Source organism: Alexandromys fortis, unplaced genomic scaffold (assembly GCF_014885135.2).
Source record: "Alexandromys fortis isolate MF-2015 unplaced genomic scaffold, M_Fortis_MF-2015_v1.1 scaffold_106, whole genome shotgun sequence".
Lineage (NCBI taxonomy): Eukaryota > Metazoa > Chordata > Mammalia > Rodentia > Cricetidae > Alexandromys > Alexandromys fortis.
In genome coordinates, this window is record NW_026067980.1 from 2,154,145 (window position 1) to 2,174,200 (window position 20,056).

General features: G+C 50.2%; 1 protein-coding gene across 1 annotated transcript; it reads left to right on the forward strand.

Moving 5' to 3' along the window:
* The first annotated feature begins 5,875 nt into the window (after positions 1-5,875).
* Positions 5,876-20,031, forward strand: Itih3 (inter-alpha-trypsin inhibitor heavy chain 3). Its single transcript, XM_050158144.1, has 21 exons — positions 5,876-6,004; positions 6,641-6,661; positions 7,174-7,340; positions 7,426-7,530; positions 7,744-7,906; positions 8,280-8,393; positions 9,224-9,349; positions 9,560-9,676; positions 10,095-10,263; positions 10,805-10,930; positions 11,160-11,341; positions 12,771-12,956; positions 13,070-13,209; positions 14,062-14,216; positions 15,661-15,693; positions 15,959-15,994; positions 16,134-16,247; positions 16,783-16,987; positions 18,747-18,919; positions 19,110-19,221; positions 19,803-20,031. Exons 1-21 carry the CDS (start codon positions 5,912-5,914, stop codon positions 19,930-19,932), a joined length of 2,667 nt encoding a protein of 888 aa, XP_050014101.1. The 5' UTR covers positions 5,876-5,911; the 3' UTR covers positions 19,933-20,031.
* The last annotated feature ends 25 nt before the right edge of the window (positions 20,032-20,056 follow it).

Consider the following 20,056-nt stretch of genomic DNA (forward strand, 5'->3'; position numbering starts at 1 on the left):
GATGGACACACCCGCTTGTTTCTTAGGTCCGTTTGCTTGGAAAACCTTTTCCCAACCCTTTACTCTGATGTAGTGTCTGTCTTTGAGGTTGAGGTGTGCTTCTTGTAAACAGCAGAATGTTGGATCCTGTTTTCATATCCATTCTCTTAACCTGTGCCTTTTTATAGGTGAATTGAGTCCATTAATATTAAGCGATATTAATGACCAGTTGTTGTTAACTCCAATTATTTTTTTGGTGGTAGTGTTTGTGTATTTCCCTTCTTTGAGTTGTGCTGGTGGAGGGTTGTCAGATGTCTGTGCTATTGTATGTGTTGTTGGCTTCCTTGGGTTGAGGTTTTCCTTCTAGTACTTTCTGTAAGGCTGGATTTGTGGATAGGTATTGTTTAAATCTGTTTTTGTCATGGAATATTTTGTTTTCTCCATCGATGGTGAAAGAAAAAAAAAAAGTCCCCCAGCCCAGCCAGCCTGGTCTACAGAGCTAGTTCCAGGACATCTAGGGCTGTTACACAGAGTACCCCTGTCTTATAAAACCATAAAGGAAGTTCCTCAGCTTACGAATGACAAAGCTGGGTCCTCAACTCATACTGACTGACACCAATCATGTTACAGATGTGCCCTGTGTGACTCTTCCAGTCAGTAAGGAGGTAAACGGGCAAAGCATGCTGGGTAGCGGCATGAACACATGAAGACCTTGCTGGTAGATTTGGGGTCTGAGGAAATCTTACAGGAGCAGGCACCCCGACCCTCCCTTCAGTGACATTTCCTTGTGGGGATGGCAGCCTGTGATAGCTGGACCTCTATGCTCCATCCTGAGGACAGAGACAGTCGCTTTCCAAAGCTGGGTTTTCAGGGGCCTAAAACAGCACCACACTGCCTCCTCATACTATATAAAATTGTCCCATTAAGGCTACTTTCTTTGGGTTGGTCTTAGGACTCTTCAAATGAAACATTTCATTTCAAGACAACACGCCCTGCTTTGGGGAACCATCTGCCCTACGTGTGATGGGCTCAGTCTGGTTAACAGTTTCTACATCTTCCTCTTCTGCCTCTGCCCAGTCCCCATAACAAACAAAACTCATGGGGACCCAGGTTGGACAAAGCTTGGCTTTGAGTAACACAGATATTGCATTATGGGCTCATTACTGCGACAAAATCATTTTAAGGAAGGAAAATTGATTTTAGCTTACAGTTCCAAGAGAGATAGTCCATCCTGGCAGAGCAGTAGGCATCCACAGTCAGAAAGCCAAGTGGTGAACGCCTGACTCTACTTTTTCCTTTTATTCAATTGAGAAACCCAGCCCATGTTTTAGTATGGTACCACTCAATTTAAGATGGGGACTTCCACTTCCATTAACCTGATATAGATAATCCCTCACAGGCATGCTCAGGGATTAGGTTAATATCTAACCTAATCTAGATATTACATCACAAGCATACCCAGGGGCTAACCTACGCTCCTCACAGGCATGCCCAGGGCCTAACCTAAACTAAATATTATATCATAGGCATCCCCAGAGGCTAATCTAAATTAGACATTATATCACATGCATGCCCAGTGACTTGTCTCATCAGCGATCGTAGATGAGGTCAGATTCACAATAAGAATTGTGATAAGTTCACCCCCTGTTAACCTTGCACCTGGATGCATCATTTTTAACACGTAACCTTCCTCCCCTTTGTTCCCATAGGCTCACAGACATCTCAATGCAAAATGCACTCAGCACAACTTTAAAAGTCCCCAGGCTTTAATAGTATCAACACTATTTAAAAGTCCACAATCTTTTCTGAGACTCAAGGCAACCTCTTAACCATGTACTCCTATAAAATAAAAAATGAGTCTTGTACTTCTAGTATTTGATGGCACAGAATGAACACTCCTATTCCACAAGGGCAGAATGGAGTAACAACAAGGATAGACTGGTCCAGAGCAAGACCAAAACTCAGCATGGAAAACACTAAACCTTGGAGCCCATATTTGGCACCTGGGAATCAAGACAGGATCATTTGGGCACTAAAGGGTTTAGGAAGCCCTACCTCTCCAGCTCACTGCCTGCAGCACACACAGCATCTCTGCTGAGTCAGGTCCACCACATGCATGCAGATTTCCTTGGTAAACACCTTGTCATTGTGGCACGTCCTATATCCTGGAAGCTCCGTTGCAGCTTAGGCTTACCCCACAGAGCTTCAGGCTAGTTTCTTAGGGCCTCCTTGCAGGAATTCTGACCCTGCTGTACATTGCTCTGACTGGACATACAGGCCTCAATAGTCCTCTGGAAGCATGGTAAAAGTCTCAATTTTAGATCTTTTTTGCCTGCAAATACTCTTCCACATAGTGGAATGCTGTGTAACAATTCCTCTGTGATGGAAACACTCTGTGCTGCAGGGAAGCTCAGGCAGAAAAGAAGCAACCAACTCAAAATAGCTTCAGGAAGTCCCTGGCCCTCACCAGATTCACTAGGGCTCCCCCTTTCCAGGAATACCTGTCCTAATTACTGTTCTGTTTCTGTGAAGAGAAACCATGACCCATGCAACTCATAAAAGAAAACACTGAATTGGGGGTTTGCCTACAGTTTTAGAGGGTTAGTTCATGGTCATCATGGAAGGAAGTAGTCAAGCATGGGACCGGAGCAGTACCTGAGAGCTTTACATCCTGATCCAGGGAGCAGGCAGAGAGAAGGAGAGACACTGGGCCTGGTGGGGGCTTTTAAAACATCAAAGCTCACCCCCAGTGACTCACTTCCTCCAATAAGGCCACACCTTCTAATCCTTCTCGAACAGTTCCGTTCTCTGGTGACTAAACATTCAAATATATGAGCCTATGTGACCATTCTCACTCCAACCACCATAGTGTATAAGCAGTAGACCCTTAGAGTCACTCTTAGACAAGACAAGCAGCCTGGAAGAACCAGAGATCAGCTGAGCCCGTGCAGAAGGACAATCTCCAACCTGTTTATCTGCCCTAAGGCTGTGCAGTGTGCTCCAGGTTTCCAGCTTTTGTGAGCTGCTACCAAAGCTGGGCAGGCTTTGGTGATGTGGCTGTCTATGAGCCACTTCTGCTCCTGTACGTAACCCTAATAAAACTCATTGGTTCATCAAGTTGGACTTTGGTAATATCCTTTCTTTGGTTTGTCATGGGCTATCTATCTGTAGTGAGTAGTTGTGTGTGTGTATGTTGTGTCTTCTCAGAAAAAGTCTGTCACACAACAGTTTCTGTGATAAAATACCCTGACAAAGGCAACTTAAGGCAGAAATGGTATATTTTAGCTTACAGTTCAAGGAGATACAGTTCAGAGTTGGGGACCGTAAGGCGGCCGGAGTAGGAGGTGGCTTGTCACACTGCCTCCAGAGTGAGATCTGCTCAGTGCTCAGCTTATTTTTTTTATTCAGCCCAGGATCCCAGCCCATGGAATGCCGTGTCCACAACTAACATGGGTCTTCTCACCTCCACTAGCCTAGCCTTGATGATCCTTGACAGGTACCTCAAGAGGCTTGTCTCTCAGTGACTCCAGATCTTGTCAAAGTCACAGTATTAGCTGTCACAGAATCTGAGTTCAAAGCCTACTCCAGCTTGCGGGACACAGAGTCCTTCAACAGCAAGTTGGAGGGAGGTGGTCACCAGAGGCTGAGAAATCAATTTACCTCAAAGGCATTCTGGGAAAGCAGGACTGCCAACTAGCTGGGTCAACCTGCTCATCTTCCCTTCCTGAGGAATGAGCAGCTGAAAAGCCTAGAAATTGAATGGAGTCTGTATAGTTTTAATTTTGCGTGGTTCTGGTTTTCTCCAGGTTTTTGGATGTCCTTCTTAAGCAGCTATAGAATTCCTATTTTGAGTGGCCATTCTTCCCATGCTGCAAGTGTCTAGGGAGGAATCGGTGGTTCAAATGAAAGAGGCAGAGAAAGGACCCATAGGTAGCTGTGGGTGCTGAGGAGGAACCACGGAAAAACAGGCTCACCTCAACCCCAAGCCTAGTGGCTAGCAGGCGCTGAAAACGGCCATGGGACCGGGACACCCCCAGAGCCAAGAAGAGACCTGGTTTTGTACCTTCCCCCCCCCCCCCCCCGCCGCATCCCCCCCTGGTGGGTTTTTTTTTTTTTTTTAGAACAGGTCTGCTCGGCAGGGTCCAGCAGTGGCCCCTGTCACTCACCCTCTTTGCTGACTTGGTAGCCCTGTCACTGCTCTGTGTCTCCTGTCACTTCCAAGCATCAGGCTAAAGCTTCCTGTAGTTTAGCCTCAGTTTCTGCTTTAGGCCGTCTCTCTCTGCAGCCAGAGCTCTGTAAGTCTGCTGGTCGGGCCCAGAGCTTTCGGCTGAGAACATGGCACCATCCCTAACATGGCGGCCTCAGCCCAGGAAGACAGGGTCTGCTCCACTCGGCATACGGAGGGTGTGCAGAGAAGTCATGGTATGGTGGGCATGTGGGGTGCATGTCCCAACGAGGCCAGAGTCTGGTGGGTGGGCGTGTGGGGCGTGTGTCCCGACGAGGCTGGAGGCTGGCAGGACCCTGGTGCGGCTCAAGAGGTCTCAGCCCGGGGCTGGAGAGATGGCTCAGAGGTTAAGAGCATTGCCTGCTCTTCCAAAGGTCCAGAGTTCAATTCCCAGCAACCACATGGTGGCTCACAACCATCTGTAATGAGGTCTGGTGCCCTCTTCTGGCCTGCAGGCACACACACAGACAGAATATTGTATACATGATAAATAAATATTAAAAAAAATAAAAAGAGGTCTCAGCCCTCATGCAGAAAGACTGATCTATCCAGAAAGGGACACTGAGACTTGATCACACAAATCTCAGCACAAGGTAACTGAATGGACTCCCAGAGGGCCTGCTGGGGCCGGGGAAATCAGGGCTTAAGACCTTGTATTGGTTTTGCAGAGGACCTGAGTCTGTCTCCCAGCACCCATGTCAGGGACATACCCCCATGCAGACAAATGGACACATAACACATAATTAAGATAAAATATATCCTTAAAAATAAAATGAATGGCCATATGACTAGGACGTGATGGTCTGAGAGCCATCCAGAACTGATTTTTTTTTGTTAAATATTTATTTATTTATTTATTTATTTATTATGTATACAATATTCTGTCTGTGTGTATGCCTGAAGGCCAGAAGAGGGCGCCGGACCTCTTTACAGATGGGTGTGAGCCACCATGTGGTTGCTGGGAATTGAACTCAGGACCTTTGGAAGAGCAGGCAATGCTCTTAACCACTGAGCCATCTCTCCAGCCCCCCTGATTTTTTTTTTTTAATTAAAAGCACCTTTGGTCTAATAAGGAAGAAGATACCAAGGCCCTTGGACAGGCAGAAGGAAGGGACGGTCCTTGCAGTAAAGATGCCAATGGGGGAGAATAAACTCAGAAAAGTAATTTGGAGTCAGATCTCCGAGAGAGCTAGGTCACAGGCCTGAGGATTTGCTCAGTTCATGGGTCCCTGGCAGCCACATCAGGTAATGAAGCAAAGGGCTCCACCATGGGGGGGATCTATCTGGAGGGTGGCTGCCTTGCGAGGGCTGGAACTGGGATTTAGGCCCAGTCTAGGGGCAATGTGGGTGGTAAGGACAAAAGCCTTGAGCCCTAGATGTGGAGCTGCCAGCTGTTCTAAATGCAGCTCACACCACCTCCACCCCCCCCCCAACCGAGGAGGCCAGCGGCCACTTGTTTCCACAGGGTCTGCTTTCCCCGAGGGCCTCCAGACTCCAGAGCATCAGAAGCAAAGCCCCAACACTGTTTATTGTCCCAACCGGGTCCTCTTCATAAGTCACCCTGGGTGGTTGCTCCACCACCCCCCAGTTCCCGGAGCTGCTGTGTGCCTCCGCTGCCCTGGCCCCACGCTGCAGGTCATTCACCCTGCCAGGAAAACACTGGGCTGGTGTATATAAGGAAAGCAGGCCAGGCCTCTGTGCTTAGCAATGGTGACTATGTGGTGGCCCTGCCTTGTCTTGGCCCTGCTCTCTGGCTCGGAGATCTCTGGCTTTCCAAGAAGCCCCCTCCGGCTGCTAGAGGTGAGTCTAACTTTCCATTTGATAGCAGAATTTTGAGGGTCAAATAGGCAAAAAAAAAAAAAAAAGAAAGAAAGAAAAAGCTCATCTAAGCCCCTAAGCTGGGGGTGCAGGGAGGAGGCTGAGGACTGGACACTGTATTACTGGGACAACTCTGAACTCTGGAGAATGGAGCTACAGATTTGACTGATAAACTAGCTTGCTGTTTAACCCAGAGCAGAGCTTTTCAAACTCCTGGGCCTCAGTTTCCCCACCTGTCGAATGGATGATGGATTGTGAAAGGCTAGGCCCGTCTTAGTGAGCTGCAGAGCAAGTTCAGAGACCTTGACAAAATGCTGAGTTGAGCCTGATGAGCGGCTAGGTGCTCGGGGAAGCTAACTAGAGGGCCAGGGGGAGCAGACTGGGAGGCTGAGTGAGTTGGGGGCGTACAGAGCACGAGACAGTGTAGGGTCAGATCTAGCGCCTCTCCGTAAGGGACCTGGTGACATACCCCTTTCTCAGTCTATTCCTAGTCTCTTTCTAACACATGGCCTGAAAGGTCCCGTGTCTCTGAGACCTGGCCCTAGCCCGGAACCTGCTCCCAGGCCATTAGTAACCTCATGCTTGTCCTGATCGCTCTGTTTGTCTTTATATTTACAGAAGCGGAGCCTCCCAGAAGGGGTAAGAAATTCCAGCAAATACAGACTGGGTGGGAGGGGCAGAACGGAGCGTTGCTTACTTGCTGAAGGTACAGATCGAAATGGCAGCAACCCCCAGAGCCAGAAAACAGCCTATGGCCCCAGCCCAGTAGAGCCTCGTGTAACACAAGACCCATACAGAAAGGCAGGACCCTTCAAGAGGAATCTAGGTCAGGGCAAAGGGAGCCCTGGGAAGGCTTTCCTTGGGGCGGGGCCTGCTCGGAGCTGGGCTTTTCTAAACTCTCCCTGGCTGCAGCTGGGTGCAGATTACAGCATCAAGGAGGCGGGGCATGAACACTGTGGTCACCAGCTGGATGTGGAACAAAGGACACTGTCCAGACTTTCAGTGTGGAGGACTGGGAGAACTAAGGAGCCCCAGGACTTCAGAGCCCACCCGGGAGCGTTTGGAAGGGAAATAGCTGGGCTGGCGGCTGGATTTTCCAGAGTGTGGACTGGCGGGTCACTACCAGCCATCTTTGCCCACCTGTCCCACAGGTGGTCGATGGCATTGAGGTCTACAGCACCAAGATCAGCTGCAAGGTGACCTCCCGCTTTGCTCACAATGTTGTCACCACGAGGGCTGTCAACCGTGCAGACACGGCCAAGGAGGTTTCCTTTGATGTGGAACTGCCCAAGACAGCCTTCATCACCAACTTCACCTTGTGGGTACCGCCATAGCTGCTGGCTCTACCTCCTGAGGGGTATTTGGCCCAGTGTGACAGCTCTTCCCCTAAACTCTATCTGTAGGACCATTGATGGTGTCACCTACCCTGGGAACATCAAGGAGAAGGAAGTTGCCAAGAAGCAATATGAAAAGGCTGTGTCCCAGGGCAAGACAGCTGGTTTGGTCAAGTACGTGTGGACCTTGGGCCTTGACAGAAGCAAATAGCTGTGATTACCGTGATAGCAAACTGCGTGTGTCCTCAGAAGATCCCATTTTAAAGCAGACGAGGTTTAGAATAGATAGGGAGGTCTCTAACCCAAGAGCTGAGACTTGAACCCAGGGCAGAGGAATGATGGGTTCCTGAAGGCTTTGAGCTAAGCACCGTCTTGTACCCTACCCAGGGCCTCTGGGAGAAAACTGGAGAAATTCACAGTGTCCGTCAACGTGGCTGCTGGCAGCAAGGTCACCTTTGAGCTAACCTATGAAGAACTGCTTAAGAGGCACAAGGGCAAGTACGAGATGTACATTAAGGTCCAGCCCAAACAACTGGTCAGACACTTTGAGGTAATCAGTCATTCCTGATTCATCCTTCATCCCTGCCTGGAACCACAGAGAGCCCGGGGAAGGGCAATTCACCGGTGGGGGTGGGAGGAGGCGGGGCAAATCTTAGAGCAGAGCCAAGGATGCATCTCTAAGTCCTGGTTCCTGTACTTGGCCAACGGGTTTGGGATGGCTTTTCTTCCACAGCCACTGGGAGCCAAGGGGAGGAGGCTTTAGTGCTGGGGGCTCTTGAGGACTGTGCGGCAAGCGCTTCTGGAATACTTGCAACCGGTCCACGTTCCCTCCATCAAGGCTAAAAGGAAAAGCAAACACCATGGCTGTACCCCAGACCTCTGCGTCGCCCCAGTATGACATCTCCTTCATTTGGCCATTTCAGATTGATGCACACATCTTCGAGCCTCAGGGCATCAGCATGCTGGATGCTGAGGCCTCCTTCATCACCAATGACCTCCTGGGAAGTGCCCTCACCAAGTCCTTCTCGGGGAAAAAGGTGGGCTTGGGGTGCAGGGGGTAGGACCTAGGCCTTGACTTTGCTGATTTCAGCATGGCAGGGGTATCTGTGGTCTGTCCCAGTCAACTGGGTCATCAGGGAGGATACTGGAGGCAGGGGGCTGATGCTGAGCTGCTACAAGATTTGGAGCCTCAGATCTACCAGAAAGAACAAAGAGGGGAGGAAGCCATTTATAAATGACAAATAGACAGGAGAGGGGATGCAGACCAAGAACCTGGGGCGAGTTTTGCTGACACCACATTAAGGGATGGCGCACTAAGGAGAACGCCCTTCTTGCTGCTGGGCATTGGCTCCAGTCACAGAGCCCTGCCCAGCTCTTCCAGTGCTGATGGGAAGGGGATGAGAAAATATAAACAGCAAATCCCGGTCATCTGTGCTCTCCAGGGAGACTTTCCCAGAGCCTGCATTCAGGAGAGCTCCTAGCCCCCTTCTCTAATACTCTCTTCCCCACACTCTTCCTTCTCCTCTGGGTACCAACTCCAAGTGCGAAACCACTCAACACAAAGTTCTCTCATACGGAGCAACACTCCCATGCCCCAGTAACTTCTGGTGCTGAGCTAAAGGGTTAGGATGAGACAGTCAAAAGACAGGGGAAAGGCTAAATGAAAACAGCAACCACCCCTGCTCTGGGCAGCTACTGATCAGCCAAGGAAGGGAGGGTAGGCATGGGAGTGGCTTAATCCATGGGGAGTTAGCACCTGATTCATGCGCCAAACCCTCACTTCAATTATCAGGAGGTTTTTTTCTTCCCTGTCCATCGGTGGGGAGCCTTAACCAAACTGGGAAATGTTCTTCCTTCCTCTTCCCAGGGGCGTGTGTCTTTCAAGCCCAGCTTAGACCAACAGCGCTCATGCCCAACGTGTGCAGACTCCCTCCTCAATGGGGACTTCACCATCGTCTATGACGTGAACAGAGAGTCTCCAGGCAACGTGCAGGTATAGGTCCATGGCTCCATCATATTCATGGTGGGCAGAGTCCCGGGTCCTAAGGGGCTGCAGCTACATCCCTCTCCTCCATCTTTATCACCAGATCCTTTGCATCTCCTGGATGCACCCCCCCCCCCAGTGACAAACCTCTGACTGCTGCTTGCAAGAAGAGGCATTGTTAAATGGGCATTGGCCCCCATCTCTCTTCCACCATTGCAGGTAGTCAATGGCTACTTCGTGCACTTCTTTGCACCAAAAGGCCTTCCAGTGGTGCCTAAGAACATAGTCTTTGTGATTGATGTCAGTGGTTCCATGTATGGTCGGAAAATCGAGCAGGTTAGCGCCCACCCAACCCCTCCCTGCATCTAAAGCGCTGGGGTGTAGAAAGTGAGAGGGGATTTTTTTTTTTTTGGGTGGAGGGGTTGTTTTGGTTTGATTTTGGTTGTTTTGAGACAAGGTTTCTCTGGTTGTCCTGGAACTTACTCTGTAGACCAGGCTGGGAGATGCTTTTTTTTTTTTTTTTTTTTTTGTTTAAGCGGGAAAATGCTAGTGTTTCTGGTGGAAAAGGAGGAATGAGACAGAATATAAGACTATGCCAAGCCTTTAGCCGCTTTCACCAGGAGTTGGGGGCCTTGGGCAATGCTTCCTCATGAAGACAGCAGGAGCAGCACAGTCAGTCTAGGCTCGGCAGTGACCTCGCTCACTCCTGTCTCAGGTCTCAGCTTTATGGCTTATTTTTCTCCTTCTCCCCCAGACCAGAGACGCCCTCCTCAAAATCCTGGATGACATGAAAAGAGATGACTATCTGAACTTCATTTTGTTCAGCAGTGATGTGACCACCTGGAAAGATACCCTAGTCCAAGCCACCCCTGCAAACCTTGAGATGGCCAGGGCATTTGTGAAGAACATCCGTGATCAAGGAAGTAAGGGTCAGGGGAGCACAGATGTGTATCCTAGCCGTTCCTTTCTCTGCACCAGCAGCCCGTGTCTGGCATGCCTCTTCCTTGGGGGTAGACCTCAGGCTTGAAGACACGACATCAGGGTGACTTCTGTGCAGTCTAGGGGGACCCTTTCTTAGCCTTTCTAACCATGATTCTGGAGCTCACGGGTCTCAGTGTGGTAGGGCCACAGAGAACCCTTCCTGCCCGTTTCCTATGGAGACCACCTATGCCATCTCTATCGCTCTCCTTTCCCTCCTGGTGACTCCGCCTCACTGGTTGCTAAGGGGCTATATAATCATCTGTGCCTAAGAGCCTCTTAGCACCCTTTGATGCCCGTGTGAAAGTCTATGTTGTTCATCCACTTATGCCAACATTTACTGAGTGCTTCTGTGTACTGGCTGACACAGTCCTTGGTACAAGGGCATTCTCATTGGTACTGTCCCAATTTTCTTCTCAACAGCCTTGTGTACTGGCACCCTAAGGACACCCCACCCAATGGTTCTGTCTTTCTGTCTATATACAGTGACCAATATTAATGATGGGCTGCTGAGGGGCATCCATATGCTAAAGGATGCCCGGGAGAGGAATCTTGTCCCAGAGAGGAGCACCTCCATCCTCATCATGTTGACAGACGGGGATGCCAATACCGGTGAGGGAGAGGGAGGTTTGAACCCAGGGTGAGTGCCTGCCTGCCTTCTCGACTCTGGAGTCGGCTCACTACAAAACCTTAGACATCTTTTCCCGGGGTCCCTCAGCGTCTTGTGAGCCCCTCAAAGGCAGGTACATGCCTCTGTTTGCCAAGGCACCCTACTAGGTGTACAGATCTCCCCAGACAGAGGAGGTGTTCAGGTCCCCAGAATGAACAGCGCTTTCTACAGGTGAGAGCAGACCTGAAAAGATTCAGGAGAACGTCCGGAATGCCATCGGGGGCGAGTTCCCTTTGTATAACCTGGGCTTTGGCGAAAATCTGAATTATAACTTCCTGGAGACTATGGCCCTGCAGAACCATGGGCTTGCCCGGCGCATTTATGAAGACTCCGATGCCAATTTGCAGCTGCAGGTTCGCTTTACCTCACGCGCTGTTTCTCAGGCAGCTCTTCCCACCATGCCGCAACTTCAGATCTTAGAGGGCACTTTCTCGCTTGAAATCTGCCTCTGGCTGCCTCTTGTTCTAATCTCCAGAACACAGAGCTGCTTCCTCTGCAAGCCTGGCAGAACAAACATAAGACATCCAGTAAAATGTATATGTCTCAAAAGCAATGAGCATTTTTATATAAATACGCTCAAATATTGCACAGGACCGTGGTTACTGAGTCTGTCATAAAAAGTATATGACCACTGATGAGGGGACTCAAACAACAGAAACATGTGTCTCCCCATCTTAGAGGCTACAAGATCAAGGTGACAGGGGGTTGGTTCCCTCTGAGGGAGAGGTCTGTATAGGTCTCCATTCTTTTTTTAAATATTTTTTTAAAATTTTTTATTTAGTGAGCAGTGGTGTTTTGCCTGTGTGTATGCCCTGTGAAGTTGTCGGTTCCCCTGAAACTGAGGTTTCAGACAGTTGTGAGCTGCCATGTGGGTGCTGAGAATTGAACCCAGGTCCTCTGGAAGAGCAGCTGGTGCTCTTAGACAGTGAGCCATCTCTCCAGCCCCTAGACTTTATTGTTGACCCGTTGTGGTCCTCTTTTCCCTGGGCCTTCCCAGGCATTCCTTCATTGTGTGTCTGCATTCAGTTTCCTCTTTTAAAAAAGACACAAGGCACACTGGGCGAGGGCCCAACTTCATGACATCATCAGATTATCTTTGTAAAGATTTTACTTCCAAATAAGGTTGTAGTCTGAGGATTAGGGCAACAAGAACGCTTTGGGGATGCAGTGCCAATTTGACCTATAACAGATCTTTCTATGCTAAAATAATCTTTAAAAATATCTGCTAGCCAAATGCATGTCTCACTCTTCACTCTGAAGCGAGCCACCTTCCCTGCTGGTTGGCAGCACCCCCACTCTTAGGGGACCCTGGAGTTTGGCTCTCTGACACACATTGCTTTCTCTGGCTAATGTTTTTTTTTTTTTTCCAAAGAATTCTGTCCTTTGCTCCTGTTCTCTCCTGTCTTTAAGAGAGGGAGGACAGAGAGTGCCCCCCTAGACTCCAGGGTACAGACAGGGCCATTTAAAAGTAAATATCAATACTGGGCGGTGGTGGTGCATACCTTTAATCCCAGCACTCGGGAGGCAGAGGCAGGAGCATCTCTGTGGTTGGAGGCCAGCCTGATCTACAGAGCGAGTTCCAGGCTAGCCAAGGCTGCACAGAGAAACCCTTTCTGGGAGTTGGGGGGAGGAGATAAGAAAAAAAAAAGATCAGGAGGAAAGAGCACTCAGCCCTTGGGGACTAAATACTGCTTGGTAGCATCTATGGAACCGACCTACCTCGGGATTCTCCACGCCTACCCTGGCGGGTCTGAAATGACTGGGTCCTGACCTGACTACCAGGGTTTCTACGAGGAGGTTGCTAACCCACTGCTGATGAACGTGGAGGTGGAATATCCCGAGAACGCCATCCTGGATCTCACCAAAAGCAATTACCCGCACTTCTATGATGGCTCTGAAATCGTTGTAGCAGGGCGTCTGGTGGACAGCCATATGAACAACTTCAAAGCAGACGTGAAGGGTCATGGGGTGAGTGGGAACTGAGCCTGAGGTGTGCTAGACCCCAAGAGGGGCATCTGAGCCTGGCCCGCACAACTCTACCATCCAGCTCTCAAGTCCCTGATTGCTCCTATCCTACCCAGGCTTTGAACGACCTGACCTTCACAGAGGAGGTGGACATGAAGGAAATGGACGCCGCTGTGAAGGAGCAAGGCTACATTTTTGGGAACTACATTGAGCGGCTCTGGGCCTACCTCACTATCGAGCAGTTACTGGAGAAACGGTGAGTCGGCCTGCCCTCACATGTCTGGCGTCCACCACAAAAATACATGTTTCCTTGTGTCCTACCCCTGCTCGCCATTTCAAGCAGGCAAACACTGCCAAGGTCAGAGGCTGGAGTGTCCTCTAGGCAGGGGGGGCTCAGCTCTTGCTGTCCCCCACCAGCACTCCCCAGTGATAAGGAGGCTGAACAGCAGAGAGTGGGGGAGGGTTAGGTCAACGGTGAGAAGCCCAGAGGATGGAGGGGGGCAATGCAAGAGTTTCTTTTTTTTTTTTGTATTTATTTTTTATTTAATTTAATTTATTTATTTATTTATTAAAGAGTTCTGTCTCTTCCCTGCCACCGCCTCCCATTTCCCTCCCCCTCCCCCCAACAAGTCCCCCTCCCTCGAAAGCCCAAAGAGCAATCAGGGTTCCCTGCCCTGTGGGAAGTCCAAGGACCTCCCACCTCCGTCCATGTCTAGTAAGGTGAGCATCCAAACTGCCTAGGCTCCCACAAAGAGTTTCTTTAGGAAGAACGAAGCCACGAAACTCCAGCAAACTTGGCCCGGATCAAGTGCTCAGCGTGCAGTTATCATGAGTGATTATAACAGTAGCCATTCCAAGTCCCTTGCATTTTATGGGTGGAGAAACTGACTCCTAGTAAGGAAAGAATTTGCCCAAACGCTTCAGGAAACTAGCTGGGGAACCGGTATTTCTCCCCAGTGAATTCCACTGAGCAGGACCAACAATGTGGGCAGTGTGGGGGGGGGGGGCCATTCCTGAGCTGTCCCTGGAGATTCTGGTCTGGTTGGGGAAGTGTGTGTAAAAGAAGCAGGTGTGTTCTGGGCTCACTCTGAACTGTTCCTCCTCTTAGCAAGAATGCCCATGGGGAGGAGAAGGAGAACCTCACAGCCCAGGCCCTGGAGCTGTCTCTCAAGTACCACTTTGTGACCCCACTGACCTCCATGGTGGTGACCAAGCCTGAAGACAATGAGGACCAGACATCCATTGCTGACAAGCCTGGGGAAGGTGGGCACAGGGAGAGGAGGCCAGAATCTAGAACCCCCCCTCTAAGACCCTGGGCCCTAGAATCCAGCAGAGGAACTGGCTGGGCTGGGGAACCAGATCTTTAGAAGAGGAGCAGGTAAGCCGAGTGAGCACACGTCTTGGCCATGCCAAGGAAGGACCTTCAGCTACAGCACAGGAGAGTTCAGTTAGGCAAGAGGTGCTTCGAAACTGAAATTTATACCTGGAACAAACTACCAGGGACCTGAGTGAGATCTGTGAGAAAAAGAGGCCCTAAGAACTGGAATCTGAGGCCAAAAAATCCTCCACAAGACCCCAGACTACTCCCCAGGGGAGCTCCAAATGTATATGGTAGACTCATGGGGACCCTGGCACTCAGAGGCATGGGGGATCAAAGACCTCTTTTTCCACAGTCCTTGTTTCCTAGGAGTTCTTGGTTCTAGGGACACCATATGGGGACAAAGCTAGCTCTAAGCCAGGCCATGGGCCACTCTGATTGGTTCCCATGGCCCCAGTCAGTGTTTATAGCTAATGTATTTCTCTCCCCCGCCCCCCCCCCATGCCTGTGCCTGCATATTAGAAGGTAAGCTTCATGGGATGGGTGGAGAGAGGGGCCAGGGAGGGAGGGAGGGAGAGAGGGAGGAAGGGAGGGAGGGAGAGAGGGAGGAGACAGACTGAAGGGAGCTTTCAGGCTGACTCCTCAGAATCTCAGCGTTCCCATTCATTTGATTGAAGATGGCTTCCCTACTTCCCTCTCTCAAGATGGATCAGGCAATGGCAGTGTCCTATTATTTTCAAAAATGAGATTTGTGGTACCTAGCACTTTTTGCCTGATTCCCAGCAACCCGCACAAGAGTCCTTTACAAGTCTCACCGAGCAGTAACTCATCTGGGACCCAGAGCCCATGCTGAAGGTCTCTGGGAGCCAGGGCACTCCCCATTTCTTTCATGGTAAAATTAGAACCTTGTACCCTCTGGCCCACTAACACTGGGCAAGACTCAGCTCCTGCCAAGCTGCCCTCTTGCATCTTTAAGGAGCACAAGTACAGTAGGACATTGTTCCCCTCAGGGAAGCCCTGTTGGAAGCAATTGCTGGCTCCTGTGTGTTAAGAGCTACCACCCACAAGGACAGACACAATAGGATGGGTCTCACCCATGCCATCTGGACTGAAGAGTTCAAGCACAGGGGCAGAGGTCTACTGCGTTGCTCACAGTAGGGAGGCCGATGACACAATAGATTTGCATTTTAGTTATTTCAGAACATGCTCATAGCATTAAAATGGCATTCGTCATATCTATCAACAGCCCTGTAAAGGGATTGCCTGGCATGTTTGCCAATGTTAAAGCCCTGGTGGATACCAGTAGGCTCCAGGGTGACAGAAAGCACAAGGCTGGGAGTGGGGAAGCCCTTGGGTACTGCTCATGTCTGCCCTTTGGTGTTTTACTAGCCACCCAAGAGATCACGTCCATGGCCTACTTGAGTGAGTAAATGCTGCAACCCGCCTTGCCCACCACCGCGAGCTTGCCCGGCCCTGTTCCCTTCGGTAGTGGGTTCGAATCAACCTGTCACAGGCAGATTGACCAGGTGTCCTGGGGAAGCTGAATGATGGTGAAGGGGAAAGAGGAAATGAAATAATTGGGGGGGGGGGGTCAAATGGGAAAGGCATAAGACATACTATGAGTGGAGGCCCCAGATCTTTCTAGGACAGCTTGCTGTGTTCAGTCTGGTCTCCCTTTGTTCCATAGCGAGCTACCAGCCTCCTTCAAGCCCCTACTATTATGGTGAGTTCCTTGGCTCCTCCCTGGTCAAGGTTCAGGGTTCTGGGTGCCTTGCTCCTGCCCACAGGGCCAGTTGGCCTGGGAAGGCCTGTGGTACAGGGAAGGGCTCTTGGAGCTAGTCTGCTTTCTGATGTGCCCTCAGTGGATGGGGATCCTCACTTCATCATCCAAGTCCCAGGGAAAAATGACACCATCTGCTTCAACATTGACGAGAAGCCTGGCACGGTGCTGCGCCTTATTCAGGACCCAGTCACAGGTGGGGCTGCAGGCTGGGGATCTTTCTATCAGGCTGAGTGCTCATGGACCGGGTCCTCCTCCCTCTGCCTGGTAATTATCCATCTTCCTGCGCAGAGCACTCTGCACAAACAAGGTGGGAGCTACCAAAGAGCCAGAGTTAAAATGTGCTTAGAGTAGACGGTAGAGATGGGCTTAGAGTAGACGGCAGAGATGGTGCTTAGAGCGGACGGTAGAGATGGCGCTTAGAGTGGACAGTAGAGATGGCGCTTAGAGCAGACGGGCAGCCTGATCCTGAGGATGGAGCCAGCTGGTATATAGGGAGTGGCTTCTCCTCTCACAACACCCCCTGACCCAGGAAAGAGAGAAGACCCACAATGTGGCAGCATGCCCCAGACCTTCTAGAACAGGATTTGGCTCTGACACCCTGGTGTTTCCTTGGGGCCCTGTCTCAGCCTCCACTCAGCATGCTTTGCTGAAGGGGAAGACATCCCTACAGGCCAGCATGGACCTGGAGGACCTCCCTAGCCTCTTTTCTTGCCCCACCCCTCTGGTAGGCATCACTGTTACTGGACAGATCATTGGAGACAAGGGAAGCAACCCTAACTCCAGGACAGGGAAAACCTATTTTGGCAAACTGGGCATCACCAGTGCTTGGATGGACTTTCGGATTGAGGTGACCACAGAGAAGATCATGCTGGGCAATGGGGATGCACTGAGCACGTTCAGTTGGCTAGACACAGTCACGATCACGCAGACTGGGTGAGTTCTCTGACTGTATCTCCAAGGGCAAGTGCAGTCTGAGGAGGCGGGGAAGCGCTGGAGGGATCTGGACCAATCCCAGGACAGTCACAGGAGTCATAGAAGAGACTGATGGCCTGGATTCAGCTACCACAGGATGGCGACCATGGGATAGGGCACCAATCCTTGGGACCCTTGTCAGCCAAAGTTTGTACCCGAACAGTGTGCAGGGCTCACTTTGAGGGAAGTGGATGAAGGCCAAGTGTAGTGCTCACACACAGTACGGCTGCTCGGGAGGCCTAAAGACAAAGGATTCGAGTTTAAGAACAACCTTGGCAACATAGCAAGACTCCATTTCTAAAATTCTATTTATTATTATTATTATGATGATGATGATGTGTGTGTGTATGTGTGTGCCACACAATACATGTGGGTAAGTAAGACAGGACAACTTTGTGGAATCAGTTTTCTCCTTCTCCTTCTCCTTTTTTTTTGGTTTTTCGAGACTGGGTTTCTCTGTGGCTTTGGTGCCTGTCCTGGAACTAACTCTTGTAGACCAGGCTGGCCTCGAACTCACAGAGATCCCCCTGCATGTGCCACCACCGCCCGGCTCTCCTTCTCCTTTTGCATGAGTTATATGGGTCCTGGGGCTTGAATTCAGGCCATCCAATTTGCACAGAAAGCACATTTATGCAATGAGCCATTTTACCAGCCCTAGCAAGAATCCATTCCTAGACAGGAAGGCTGGTTGGGGGTGATGGCAAACATCTGTAATCCCAGCACATGGGAGGCAGAAGCAGGATAATGCCACAAGTTCCAGGTCAGCATGGGTTACATGGCAAGTTCCAGCCTAGCATATGAACTCACAACACATACAAGACCTGCATAGGTTCAAGCCAGATGGGGTCCTGCACTGAGTGGGGGAAGTGAACCCAAAGTCCCACCCCCTAACCAAGAAGCCATTTGCGATTGATACCCAGTGGCAAAGGAAGAATCAGTTTTGTCCCGTGGAGTGCCACTGGGTACACCAACCACACTCCAGGGCAGCCCCAAAGCAAAATCCATGTTTTGTTTTGTTTATGGATCTTTTGTTATGTCATCTCTTGTTTAAGCATTTTTGTTGGTCTTTTGTTTGTTTATATTTGTTTTGATTTTGGTTTTGCGTATTTATTTGTGTGTATGCAGAAGGAAAGGAGGGAGAGAACATATTGTTGGGTGGGGAAGATGGGCGAGGGGAAACATGCTAAAATATATTGTATGAAAAATCTTTTTTTACTTAAAATATTTTAAAAATAAGCAGGAAAGAAGGGAGGGAAGGAAGGGAGGATGAGGAGGGAAGGAAGGGAGGAGGAGGAGGGAAGGAAGGGAGGAGGAGGAGGGAAGGAAGGGAGGAGGAGGGAAGAACTAAGTAACACTTGCCTCTTCTCTTGCTGATCCTGCTATTCCCAATGCTTCTTAGCTTTTCCTGTTTTTGCAATCCCTAGAGCTTAGTGGGCAGGGCAAGTGTACTATGCCCCTGAGGCTTAGGAAGGGTACAGCCTGCCCAAGATCACACAGAGCCTGAGCTGGACCCAGGCCTCTTTCCTGCCCACAGAGGGGCTGAGGTCCACTCTGTGGAGGGCACAGATGACATATTTGCGGCAGCCTCATCCCGACTATGAGCAGTGTTTGGGATCTGTGTGCCCTCAGGTGCCTTGTGCTTGCTGAAATGCCCTTGATTGCGATGGCTAGTGCCATGGCCGCTAGGTCTCACTGTCTATACCCTCCCCTTTTCTCCTAGGCTGTCTGTAACAATCAACAGGAAGAAGAATATGGTGGTATCCTTTGGAGATGGGGTTAACTTTGTGATCGTCCTACACCAGGTTTGGAAGAAACATCCGGTTCACCAGGACTTCCTAGGGTTCTACGTGGTGGACAGTCACCGCATGTCAGCACAGACACATGGGCTGCTGGGTACGCAATGCTCAGATTGCAGGCTGCTTAGTCACACGGAACCACCAGAAATAGAATGTACAAAGCCATGTAGTCACCCTGTACCCTCTTCACAACATGCCCATGCAGCCTTTGCATCAATCCTGAAAGGCAGTTGTCCACGTCACCATGGCAACAGGCAGAGGCTGACAGCTAATGTTTTTATTCCCAGGCCAATTCTTCCACCCCTTTGACTTTGAAGTGTTTGACACCCGCCCAGGCTCTGACCCCACAAAGCCAGATGCCACAATGGTGGTGAAGAGCCATCGGTTGACTGTCACAAGGTGAGGTGGCATCTCTGACACCATCACCCCAGCTAGTACCAAGGCAGGAGGGAAGAGCCCTCTTTGCATGCCACCTTGTTTAGTGGGCCCTTGATTTCTGTAGGGACCCTCATTTCTTTTTGAGATCTTGGCCCTTTTAGACTCCTCCTAATCAAGGAATAGCTCAGAGATGGCCCCCTCGAAAGAACAATCACGTGACTTCATCCTTGGCAATAGAACTCTCAGTTCTTCAGCTTCAAGCCAGCATGGCGGCATATGCCTATAATCTCAGCCCTTAGGAGGCGGGGCCAGGAAGACCAGGAGTCCAAGGTCCTCAGTTATATAGCAAGTCAAGACCAGCCTAGGCTACAGGAGACCCTGCCTTAAGCATTAAAAAATCAAGCAAAAAAATAAAAATAAAATCCCCTCTCGGGGACCAGTTGCAGGGTGTAGCTCAGGAGCAGAGTGCTTACCTGGGACATGTGAGATCCTGCAAAGTCACTAAAAGAGAATTTCCAGCTCCCCCACCCTTAGGCCCTCGATGCTCAGAGTCATGTCGCTCACACTGGGCATTACAGCGACTCTTTTTCTTCTGTTCCCAGGGGCTCCCAGAAAGATTACAGGAAGGACGCCACGGTTGGCACGAAAGTCGTCTGCTGGTTTGTCCACAACAATGGGGAAGGGCTAATCGATGGCGTCCATACTGACTATATTGTCCCCAGTTTGTTCTGAGTAAACATGGTGCCTTCTGCTGAAGTACAAGACTTGAACCATCGGAAATAAGTGCTCGATGTGTGGGAAGGACGGGGACAATAAAGCATGTAAACAAGACAGCTGTCAGTCTCCGGGTTCACGA